This window comes from Neoarius graeffei, chromosome 16, assembly GCF_027579695.1.
Source record: "Neoarius graeffei isolate fNeoGra1 chromosome 16, fNeoGra1.pri, whole genome shotgun sequence".
In the NCBI taxonomy this organism is placed as follows: Eukaryota; Metazoa; Chordata; class Actinopteri; order Siluriformes; family Ariidae; genus Neoarius; species Neoarius graeffei.
In genome coordinates this window covers 64,575,384-64,588,198 of record NC_083584.1, presented here as the reverse complement: position 1 = coordinate 64,588,198, position 12,815 = coordinate 64,575,384, and the positions used below count along the sequence as shown (strand labels likewise).

General features: G+C 43.6%; 1 protein-coding gene across 1 annotated transcript in view; it reads right to left on the bottom strand.

Annotated features, from left to right (window-relative positions):
* Nucleotides 1-822, bottom strand: part of mpzl3 (myelin protein zero-like 3) — a 38,717-nt gene extending 37,895 nt beyond the window's left edge. Inside the window, exon 1 of the mRNA XM_060942218.1 lies at nt 636-822. Within this exon, the coding sequence (XP_060798201.1) occupies nt 636-810 (175 nt within the window). The 5' untranslated portion in view covers nt 811-822. The remainder of the gene's footprint in view (nt 1-635) is intronic.
* Nucleotides 823-12,815: the final 11,993 nt, after the last annotated feature.

Genomic DNA, 12,815 nt, shown 5'->3' with positions numbered 1-12,815 from the left:
GTCTGTGTCTATGTGTCAGCCCTGTGATGACCTGGCGACTTGTCCAGGGTGTACCCCGCCTTTCGCCCGTAGTCAGCTGGGATAGGCTCCAGCTTGCCTGCGACCCTGTAGAAGGATAAAGCGGCTACAGATAATGATATATATAGATATAAAATTTCACATGACACCTTCCATATTTGTGTGTGATATATATTTTTTTTGAGCAGTATTTTCTGTGATAATTTTTCCCCCTGTGAATTTCTTTTGTCATTTGTTTATGCAAATATTAACCAGCACTTTCTTTTAGTCTTATTTTCACTTCCTGCCTCGAGCTTTATGATCCCCATCCGCTGAATACTTCCGGTCCAGGTGCGCAGGTGTAATATTAAATAATGCCCACTGCACTCTACTCTACTCTCACAGCCATTTGGAATCGAGCCTCGGTCACTTCCGCCTAAAAAACAAACAAAATGTTATTCGCGTAAACAAATAACGTTTTATGACCCATAAAACTTGTGTTTATCCACAGTGTAAACACACATTCTGCCATGAAACACTCGAGGCTCGTGATTTATTTATCAGTTCCCTAAAAACGCCATTTTGTGAAGCCACCAGCAGCGCTTCCTGTTTATACAAAACACTTTAAAAACACTTACCGAAGCTGACAAATAAAACAAAACACACTCCACTTCCTGAAAAAGTCCTCTGCCGGAGTGCTAAATCCATTTTAGTAAGAAATTTAAGTTTAAAAGTATGGTTTGAAATTAGGTACAGAAAGGACTTTCGGATTAAAGTTTCAAATCGTCCATGTTTAGCCAAGACACTGCGCATGCGCAGAGCTTTCTACCTGTTCAACAGGTGTTCAGGCTTGAGTATTGAGCAACGACACGTCACGTGATGATGATGATGATCTCATCTCACATCTCATTATCTGTAGCCGCTTTATCCTTCTACAGGGTCGCAGGCAAGCTGGAGCCTATCCCAGCTGACTACGGGCGAAAGGCGGGGTACACCCTGGACAAGTCGCCAGGTCATCACAGGGCTGACACATAGACACAGACAACCATTCACACTCACATTCACACCTACGGTCAATTTAGAGTCACCAGTTAACCTAACCTGCATGTCTTTGGACTGTGGGGGAAACCGGAGCACCCGGAGGAAACCCACGCGGACACGGGGAGAACATGCAAACTCCGCACAGAAAGGCCCTCGCCGGCCCCGGGGCTCGAACCCAGGACCTTCTTGCTGTGAGGCGACAGCGCTAACCACTACACCACCGTGCCGCCCGATGATGATGATGATTATTATTAATCTTCAATATTCATATAATCTGGCCATGGATCCAGAGGGTGTCTCTGGAAAACTGGGTGTCAATGCACCTGGAATGGGACGCACACACACACACCATCCTTGTGAAGACCTTCCATTGACAATTATTATTGCAGTTAATTTTAGAAGAAGAAACATTAATTCGTCACATGCACACTGAAATTCATCCTCTGCATTTAACCCATTTGAAGCAGTGAACACATGCACACACACCCAGAGCAGTGGGCAGCCCAGGAGTAGTCAGGGGTTCGGTACCTTGCTCAAGGGCACTTCAGCCCAAGGCCGCCCCATGTCAACCTAACTGCATGTCTTTGAATTGTGGGGGAAACCAGAGCACCCGGAGGAAACCCATGCAGACACAGGGAGAACATGCAAACTCCACACAGAAAGGCCCTCGCCGGCCGCTGGGTTCGAACCTGGAACCTTCTTGCTGTGAGGCGACCGTGCTAACCACCGTGCCGCCCCAATTAATACCGTACCTGCACCTAAACTTAACTCTAAGCTTAACCTCAGTAATGAAAAGGAAACTTTATGGCTCTTTTTTTTTTTCAATTTTTGTTTAAAAAAAAAGGAAAAAAACACAGCAATTTCCTTGTGGGGACCATCCGAATGTCCCCACAAGGTCAAAATTGTCAGATTTTACTATGCTTGTGGGGACATTTGGTCCTCATCAGGATATAAGCACACACTTACTTGTTTTCCTCCCTTGAAGGGTCCAAAAGGTTTTGCCCAATTGTGGGGTCCACCCTTTCCAGAGGTTCTACAACTCTGTAAAAAAATCAGGCAAGATTTAAAAAAAAAGAAAAAAATCACTAATCATAAATATTACTTCAATTTAACAGAATTCAAAACTTTTTTCCTCCACACCAGTTTTTTGGTCACTTGTGGGGCCGTTTCTAGCATTTAGAACTTGTGAGGTCCACTTTCACACACTTACACACAACAGGGAACGAACAAACATTCACGGTGTCCATTATTTGTCCAAACACACTGCAGGACTGCATCAGGAATTTACATTCTACTTTACATCCTCTACATCCTGCATCTCCTCTCTTATCTCTCTACACCAACCAATTCAACTGCAATTACATGAACAACTGCAACTTGTTCATGACATGAAGCTTTATTCCAATGTAAATTGGCAATTAACTGACTACAAAATAAAACAAAGACAACATAGCATACATTTTTGTCTTGCTTTATTCTATGAAAGTTAACAGAACACAAAAAAAGGAAGTATTGTGATGTATTGCAATACTGATTTTTTTTAAACCACCCCTACTGTGGTCCATCTTAACAAAAGATCAACAAAAAACCTTGAACAGGATAAAACAAGGAAAACTAGAATTACCGTCACATGGTTACTGTATATGCCTCTTGGACTGGGAAGAACTGGTTTCCACATACAGCTGGCTAGCTAGTGTTAACTATCTGGCAGGTACAGACCGAATAAAGTAGAATCTACATCGCTCATATATTGTAGCCAGTCACTCTACTTTTCTTCTCATGGCAGAAATTCGATTTTTGATGAAATATTTAACTGCTTTCTAGTCTCGGTTTCCCAGGGCTTTAGGTTCTGCAGTAATGCAGCACTAACAGTCCATTTTCCCTGGAACTTGGCTCCTCATTATGAATTTCCTTAAATGCCTTTCAACTGCAGCAGATTCCTTTGGTGTCCAGCTTTTTTTGACAGCAGTTTGTTTACCTGTGTAGGCATAAAAAGAACACATTGCAGGTTTAAAAACTAAATTAATTGGAACTGAAACACTATTGGGAACTATAGGGCAGCACAGTGGTGTAATGGTTAACACTGTCACCTCAGAGCAAGAAGGTTCTGGGTTTGAGCCCAGCGGCTGGTGGGGGCCTTTCTGTGTGGAGTTTACGTGTTCTCTCCATGTCTGCGTGGGTTCCCTCCAGGTGCTCCGGTTTCCCCTACAGTCCAAAGACATGCAGTTAGATTAACATGGGGCGGCCTTGGGCTGAAGTGCCCTTGAGCAAGGTACTGAACCCCTGACTGCTCCCCGGGTGCTGTAGTATGGCTTCACACTACTCTGGGTGTATGTGCATGTGTTCACTGCTTCAGATGGGTTCATCATCATCATATCTTGTCACGATAGTGCTTTATCCAGGAGATGGTGGTGTTGGTGACTTCTCTTAGGTCCACATCAGAGCAGTAAGGACCTAGTGGACAGTCCCATAAGATGTGGTCCATCTGTTCTTCGCCGCAGGGACACCTTGCATCTGTCGCAATACCCCAACCTGCCAGGTTCTTCTTTGTTTTACCCACTTTACTCCTTGCCCGATTCAATGTCACCCAGTCCTTGCGACTGAGAGAGCTTCCTGTTGGCAACTGCTCTTGATGTTCGGGAAGCGCTGCATTGAGATCGGCGGCGTCTAGGTCAGACCTGGGCATTTTACGGCCCGCGGGCCGCATCCGGCCCGTTGGTTCATTCTGACCAGCCCGCGTAAGGTTAATTGGAAATTACAAAATAAACGTATTTTTCTAATTTTACCTCATGCATGGACTGAATATGCATTGCTTTTATTTTGAAGTTGTGTTCAACAAAAACGCAATGCGTGTGACATGAACATGACATTTTTTTTTTACTACTTCCGTAATTTGTCCAGACCAACCACAAACTTGTACGTGATCCTTCAAACGGTCCATCCAATCACATAGTGTGACGTCACCAGCAGGCGCCTGAGCCTATCTGTAGATCTGATACCGACACCGAATCGACGTTGTTGCAAGCAGGTCACAAGAAGACTTTAGCCCCCAAAATGTCTGCAAAAAGAAGAAAGGTATGGTAGATGCCGAATGCAGGGCTTTCAACAAAACATGGACTGCTAAGTATTGGCTCTACCTACATATGTGAACAAACATTTTCAGTGATGAAGTTTAACAAATCCAGGTATAGATTCTCTCTCACCAATGATCATCTGTCAGCTGTGCTTCGCATCTCCACCTCAGACATTCAACCTGACTTTGATGCACTTGTTAAAGCCCAATAGAGACTACATTTCTCTCACTGAACAAATAAAAAACTGAAAAACACTAAATGAAGTGATTAGACTACAAATGTGGGCATCATTATTATAATATGATGTATCTTATTTGATATTTGGAGTAGAAAGACAATATTGTGATGTCTTTATTGTGTTTTGGGGTGCATGTGACTGAAAAAAACATGGTACAAACGTTCACATTTTGTTAACCATTGTTTTGGGAAATTTGATTGAACAAATGACATTTTTTTTGTTAGGCAACCTCGTTTTTTCCATACTCTTACCAGTCTTAGCAGCTTGTAAAAACAATGTTATTTACTGCTTTATATAAATAAATACAATTAATATTATGCAGAATTTAGTTCAGCCTTTTGGTCCGGCCCTCCACAAAGTTTTCTGTTTCTCATGTGGCCCCATGGAAAAAATAATTGCCCACCCCTGGTCTAGGTCTTTCCATCTTTCAAGACGGAAATTTGATGTCTGAGCAGGGTCGAGAGGTTCAATGGTGACGACGCTCTTGCGCGAGGCAAGACGGTGAGGTACTTCCTGGTGCTGGTGAAGTGGATGGCGCTCATCGTTGGCCTGCTTGAACCGCTCTGCACGAGACAGAGCTTCTCATTGTACGTTGGGCGGTGCAATGCCCGACAGCCTATACAAGCTTGGCAGTGGGGTCGCACGCATGGTTCCTGTTATAATGCGGCATGCACTATTCAGTGAGGGATCTACTTTGTTGGCGTGTGCAGACCTAGCCCAAACGGGAGCACAGTATTCAGCAACTGAATAGCACAGTGCTAAAGCTGTTGTTCGGATGGTGTTGGTGTCAGCTCCCCAATTAGAGTTTCCCAGTTTGGCCAGCAAGTTGTTTCTGCTGGAGATCTTCTTCTCTAACTTAAGGATGTGTTCCTTGAACGACAGTGTCCTGTCCAAGGTCACTCCTAAGTAAAAGGGGTGCTTGGTGTTCTTAAGCAGCTTGCTGTTCCATCTGATATCCAGGGTGGTCTTGGATTCCTTGTTATTCAGGTGGAAAGTGCAAACTTGAGTCTTTCCTGGGTTTGCATTCAGGGACCATTTTGTATAGTATTTGGTCAGTGCCTCAAGTGCTTCGGTTAGCCTTTGTTGGATAGTCTTGAAACTATCAGATTGTGTCACTAGACACAAATCGTCAGCATACAGAAATCTTCTGACATTGCTGAAGGCTGGCTGATTGTTCGTGTAAATATTAAATAATATCGGGGATAAGACAGAGCCCTGTGGTAGGCCGTTCTTTTGGCTCCTCCAGCGGCTCTTCCTTCCATCCATTTCGACAAAGAATCTTCTGTTTGTCAACAAAGACTCTACTGAATGATTCGGACAGTTGGGATATTGCTTACTGTCTTGGCTAACTTCATGAGCAATGACCTATGGTTCACCATGTCGTAAGCTGCGGACAGGTCCACAAACACAGCGCCAGTGATGTTCTTAGCCTCGAAGCCATCTTCGATGTACTGCGTGAGATTTAGAACCTGCCCGCAGCACGATTTACCTTGTCGAAACCCTGCTTGTTCGGGGATTAGTTGATCTTCAACCGAGGGTGCTATTCGCTCCAATAACAATCTCTCGTATACTTTATAGAGTACACACAAGAGTGAGATTGGGCAATAACTCTTAGGATCTTCGGGCTCTTTCTCTGGTTTCAGAAGAGCAACAACCCTCGATTTTCGCCATATCTTGGGAATGGTGTAGGATGTCACACACAAGTTGAAGAAGCTTACAAGCCAGTTCCTGGTTTGTCCCCCGAAGTGCTGAACAGTCTCCGGAGGGATTCCATCAAGTCCTGCAGCTTTTCCTGGCTTTAGTTGTTTTATAGCTGCATTTACTTCTTCAATCGTGAATGGTTCGAATTGGTTGTCACAGGTGTTCATGACGGGGCGGCACGGTGGTGTAGTGGTTAGCGCTGTCGCCTCACAGCAAGAAGGTCCGGGTTCGAGCCCCGTGGCCAGCGAGGGCCTTTCTGTGCGGAGTTTGCATGTTCTCCCCGTGTCCGCGTGGGTTTCCTCCGGGTGCTCCGGTTTCCCCCACAGTCCAAAGACATGCAGGTTAGGTTAACTGGTGACTCTAAATTGACCATAGGTGTGAATGTGAGTGTGAATGGTTGTCTGTGTCTATGTGTCAGCCCTGTGATGACCTGGCGACTTGTCCAGGGTGTACCCCGCCTTTCGCCCGTAGTCAGCTGGGATAGGCTCCAGCTTGCCTGCGACCCTGTAGAACAGGATAAAGCGGCTAGAGATAATGAGATGAGATGAGGTGTTCATGACGCGTGCCATTTCATTTTCAGATGGGTTAAATACAGAGGATGACTCTCACTGTGCTTGAAGGGTGCATGTGACAAATAAAGGTTTCTTCATCACATAGGTCATCCATTGTGGTACTGACTTGGTTCAGAAACCACAAAGCACCATCCCACAGTCACTGAGAAATACACATAGTTTTATTATCCACAACAGTTTACCTCTCTTTGTTGCTGACTTCCTCTGGTTTTGGGCATGTGATGTGGAGGTACATTCGTGCAGGGATGTCACGCTGTCCTCATCTTCTGACTCCTGTGCGTGTGGCATGCTGGCATCTTGGTACATAAAAAAATGTATTCATATGTACACAAGACACAATATATTGACTTAAAATATGAAGTACCTGTCAATAAAGCTGGCTGGATTAGTATCTAAAACTTTTCAGAGTGGTGTGTCTATGATATGATATTCATATCCAATGAAAGATAATTCATAGCCAGTTTAAAAAAAAAACAGCCATACCTTCCATATCCTCTTGTAAACTCATATCCTATGTCAACAGTCTTTAAAAGGGTAAATGATAGAATATGAATGAGCGGGAAATCTGAAACTGTTGTGATCAATTTGACAAGAGTGAACAAATGTACTACATAAACAGCGGGACTGATATAAATAGTGTGACTACAACTGTGTAGTTATACCGTAGTCAAACTATAACCCCTATAAAACTTGTCCTTCTCGTTAGTATATTAAGGCCAAATACTTATATTCTTGAAGAGTAGGATTTATAGATTGAAAATGTTGTTCACTTTTTTCTTACATTAAAATATACTAAGACTTAATACCGTTCACATCAAGGTGAATTTCATCGAGACTCTTCCCTTTGTATTCTCCTAGCCATCCCTGTTCCAGTGCCAGGAGAACTTTACTTATCTTAGCTAGCTGGAGGGTGCCCTCTGGAAGGCAGTAGTGCTTTCTGTGGACCTCAATGTTATGCCCAAGGAAATCTGCCAGCTGGTCAAGTTCTGTAGTCTTGAGATTCGGAACAGTTGAAAGGGTAGCAATGCGTTTCCTCAGTTTTGTAGAGGTAAGCACTTTGGGAGTTTTGAGGTCATCACAATCATTCACAAATTGCCTTATGCAGTCAGAACCCCTGAGGTAATGGACAGAATGTGGCAATGCAAACAAGTATCCATTTTCATTCAACACCCCACATTCTTCTCGCATCTCAATCAGAGTATGAAGCGATTCTCTCATGAGCGGAGTGAGGAGAACAGGAACTTTCCTTCCTCTCTTTCCTACTATGGTTATCCGGGCAAAATGTTTGCAAAGCTTCTACTCGAGTGCTGTAAGGGCCAAGTTAACATCTTCATGCGTTTCTGATGTGTCCCTTAAGAAGTATGCAGACAAGGGCATTCTGGATACCTCTCCTGCTCTCCAGCAGTCGAGGAGGATAACTTGCACCAGGATCACTTTAGCAAGGTTTTTCCAGTTTGAGGGCGAAGGCTCTTCTTTCATGGCATTCAAGTGTTGTTGCTGTTTCTCAGACAAAAGGCACTGAAGATTTGGGACATCCTGTGTGAATGGGAGGAGCTGAGGAGAATTCCACTTGGCCTGGTCAAGTTGAGTTAATGCTTGGCTTGCGATGTCAAATTTCTATCTTTCTTGGTATAGCTGTGCAAATTCCTCAGCATCTTGAGCAGTTTGTTTATCTTTCGTCTTCAATCCTTCAGATTTAATATACATAGCCAAAGAATGCAAGCTGTGTCCAACTTTGTGAGCAAGAGATGGACGTTGATATTTGCCAGTTCCATCACTGAATCCAGCTAGGCATCTTGCAGCACTGACAACAAGACTGTACTTTTCAGGTTTTGTGAGTTCTTTGATAGTCTTCACAGGTGCAACTTTTTTTGCTTCCAGTACCAGTCTGCAAAGCTCTCTCAGTTTTTGTCACAACCATTGTGTTGGCTTTTCATTCTTGTTGAACAGCCTGTAGCCATACTCTAGAAGGCAGCAATCTTCCTTAATAGTAACTGCAACCTTGACTTGATTCATATCACTTAAGAATTTCCAGTATGCATCACTAAATCCAATTGGCGTAGGGTCAGCAAAAGCATATAATGCCTGGACTCTTGTTTTACCTTGTTGTGATGTGTTCTCCTAAGGCCTGAATCTGCAGACCTGAAAATGTCACCACAACACTCTTTTTGTGAACAATCCATAGCAGTAATGGATAAATTAACATCCTTCAGTTTTCTCCTTCGGTTGCTTCCATGGCGGCACGGTGGTGTAGTGGTTAGCGCTGTCGCCTCACAGCAAGAAGGTCCTGGGTTCGAGGCAAGGGCCTTTCTGTGCGGAGTTTGCATGTTCTCCCCGTGTCCGCATGGGTTTCCTCCGGGTGCTCCGGTTTCCCCCACAGTCCAAAGATGTGCAGGTTAGGTTAACTGGTGACTCTAAATTGACCTTAGGTGTGAGTGTGAATGGTTGTCTGTGTCAATGTGTCAGCCCTGTGATGACCTGGCGACTTGTCCAGGGTGTACCCCGCCTTTCGCCCATAGTCAGCTGGGATAGGCTCCAGCTTGCCTGCGACCCTGTAGAAGGATAAAGCGGCTAGAGATAATGAGATGAGATGAGGTTGCTTGCATGGGATGAGTTTACCTTTATTGCTCTCCAACACTTCAATGCTGTGCTCAAATTTCCCCTTATTTTGGATATAATCTAATTGCAGTCGTCTTTCTTTTGAATTCTTTGGCAAAGTCAACACTTCTGCAGCATCAACCTGATTGCTGTGTTTACGCAACAAGTGTCTTGACATTTTATAACTACTCATCCACAATATAAGCAGTGATGTTTCTTGTTATATCTTCTTGAACCATCCTCCTTTTTCAAAACTGGATTAACAAAGACAGACTGCTGCTCTTCAAGGGACAGTGAAACACTTGCCTCCTCATTAGTATATGTTTACATTATTTTCTCTTCATTCACATCAGCTTTGCCACCAGAAAATCTTTGTGTTGGGTCATGCCTTGTTTCAAATCTCCTCTGACTGGAAGGTTTGCTTTGACTGGAAGGCTTGCCCCTGCTCTGACAAGTAGATGCAATTGTTTTGATTTTATTACCCAGGGATAGATCAATGGTGCAGTCACTGTCTGTGCTTTCCTCACTGGGATTTGGAATGTACTCATCTTCACTCTCTACACTCAAGTCATCTGATCCTACAAGACTTCTGAATCTTTCAAAGAAAAGAAAACAAGAGTGCTCTGAGAGTACAATATCCCCCACTGGCAATTATGCCACAACTCTGGTAAAATGCAACTGAATTGAATGAAATTGCAATATGCATATTACCAACATATAACAAAGAATCCTGCCAAGTTTCATGAAATTCCTCCAAAAATTGTGAGAGGAGTTGATTTCAGAATGTGAGTACCCTTCCCGGGATGGACGGATGGACAGACAGACATTGCCATGACATAATCCCCCTTAGGGCATTTTGGCCAGCGGGGGATAAAAACTGAAGTTAATAACTCAACCTCCAAATTGTGTCAAGTATGCCAGATTGACTACACTCTTAACTGTCTACTGCATTTTAGGATGAAGTACATTCTATAGGATGGCTGAGTGAAATTCAAAGTACTATCAGTCCAAGTAAAGCATGTTTGGCACTCCAATTAGTGAATGTGGTATTAACTTTGGTTGGCACTACCCTTTAAGTGATAACATGAAGGAGCATTTATAAAAAAAAGGGGGGGGGGGCTTACAGGATGCCAACAGACTCTTCTGGACCTTTGTAAAGCCATTTCAGACTTCGAAATGGAAGGGCCCTCTGTGCTATCATCACTTGAATTGTAAAGAGCATCAGAAAAATCTGGTATTCTATTATCCATCTGAAAAAGAGAGTTATCAGTCCAAGTAAAGCATGTCTGGCACTCCAATTAGTGAACGTGGTATTAACTTTGGTTGGCACTGCCCTTTAAGTGATAACATGAAGGAGTATTTAAAAACGGGGGGGGGGCTTACAGGATGCCAACAGCCTCTTCTGGACCTTTGTAAAGCCATTTCAGACTTTGAAATGGAAGGGCCCTCTGTGCTATCATCACTTGAATCGTAAAGAGCATCAGAAAAATCTGGTATTCTATTATCCATCTGAAAAAAGAGAGTTATGTAAAAGTATTATTATCCATTTTATTCACATTCTATTAAAATCTATTATGTGGAAAGATTTTGTAGGAAATAGCCTATAAACCAGTTATTGGTATTCAGTGTCAGAGGTATACCAAAATGCTTTTTGTTCGTCTCAACTTTGGAACAACTTCATGGTCTGATTGCACACTGGAACAGTATGTTGTAGAATCTTCATCAGTGTCGTCCATTTTGTTGCAAGAAACTGAGTACCAATAAAGAAACAATATGAGAATGAACAATATAAAATGATCAGAGTCAAACTCTATAAAATAAACCTAACTGTTGTTCACATCAGGAAGAAATTCTTGCATTGGTAGCTGTATGCAGTTTTATTCTGCTTGTAGCTTGTTGTGGACGCCAATTAGCGGCCAAAAGCACCTGAAGACATGCACACACCCTTCCCGAAGCAGGTAAATGTCTCATTTGATTGGCTGAGATGATACACACTTCCGGACATGTGTATCTGCGGCAATACCTTATACCCAGCTCCAGGGGTGCTAGAGAGCAAAAATTTCATACACACACGGGTACACATGTACCCATATTTATCACCTTGTGGGGAAAGTGAAAAAAAAAAGCAAGAAGGATATCAGGTGAGGCACCTGAGCTAGATTAAATTGAAATTGGTGTGAGGCCCATGGTTTTGGACTGCACAAGGTTGTTGTGCTCCATACTGTTGGTGTGGTCCCGGTCATTGGGCTCAACAAAGTAATCCAGTCCTCTCTTTGAAGTACTCTCATGTCCCTTGTCTTGTTTCTCCATTTCTATCAAGACATTATTCAGGATTTCTTTAACTTCATCATCACTATGATCCATCTCGATCTCATCCAGTACATCCTCTGCTTTCCTGATGAGCAGCCTCTGGGGCACAGTGCCGGGCTCTCTACTGTCCAGGACTTCACATTTCAGGGACCTGCAAACATTCATGAGAGGTTCTTCCCTCAGCTGCCATAGAGCTGCACTCATTTGGTCTCGCAGAAGCTGAATTTCCTCCATTCCACAGAAGATTAATAAAGGTTCGTCTCTTGGGTAAAGGGGGGGGGGTGATGGTCTTGAAGTCCACCTACACCACCTCCTGGCTGGCTCACCAAAACATGTTACACTTATAAGAATGACGCTGTGGCCGATCCTTTGTGTAGCACATTAAATTGTATTCCTGTAGGAAAAGTAACAAAAACACATTAATATCAGTCCTTAGCATCTGTGCTGCTCTGCATTACTTGTACTGTCTGATGTCTCACTCTACTAGTGGCTGGCATCAGCTATTGACACCTTATGCACACAGTGCCCTCTGCTGACCAGGTGCTCCAACCATGTAAAACACCACCAGACCTGCTAGGAAAATCAATTAAATCACACTGAAAATATCAATACAATATTTTTAACATGTTTTAAGTCCTTAGCTATTTTTAATGAGTCCACGTTTTAAATGGGGGGCAAGATATTTTTAATCAAGCCTTTTTAATGTTAATGTCTTTGAAAATATACAGTGTCGCACTCTCCCCCAAGATTTTTAATGTCTCCTGACATTACAAACAAAGTTCTACCAAGGTTGCCATAAGTGTCTCTGCTCATTATACTGAGTCTCTTTCACTTCACATTGTCTTGTGATCAATGATGGCTGCCCTAGTGTCGCCTAGGTCAATATGACAGGTGGCTGTCTGAATCTGTGTGGGTGTGCTCTTGCCATTTGAGATTGTTCTTCTCCTAGCTCACCATTCTCAGGAACCACAGAAGCAGCTGGATCCAGTTCATGTTGCTCAGCCAGTTGTGACACATCAACAACCTCTTCACTCTGTAGCGGCACATCCTCTTCTGAAGGTGGGGAACCCTGTTGAGGTTGAAAAGGTTCTGCCTCAGGATTCAGTGATGCTTGATTCTGCTGGTGCTCTCTGCCAATGCCACTGGTAGGTGCTGCCGCCATCGTCATCTTCTGAGCTGCTGTCTGATGCTGGCTGCTGCTGGTGATTGTGACGTGGTGTCTTCTTCCTCCTTGCGGGTCTCTGGACATTCCTCTGCTGCAGCAGAGTCTGTGCTGATGGCAGC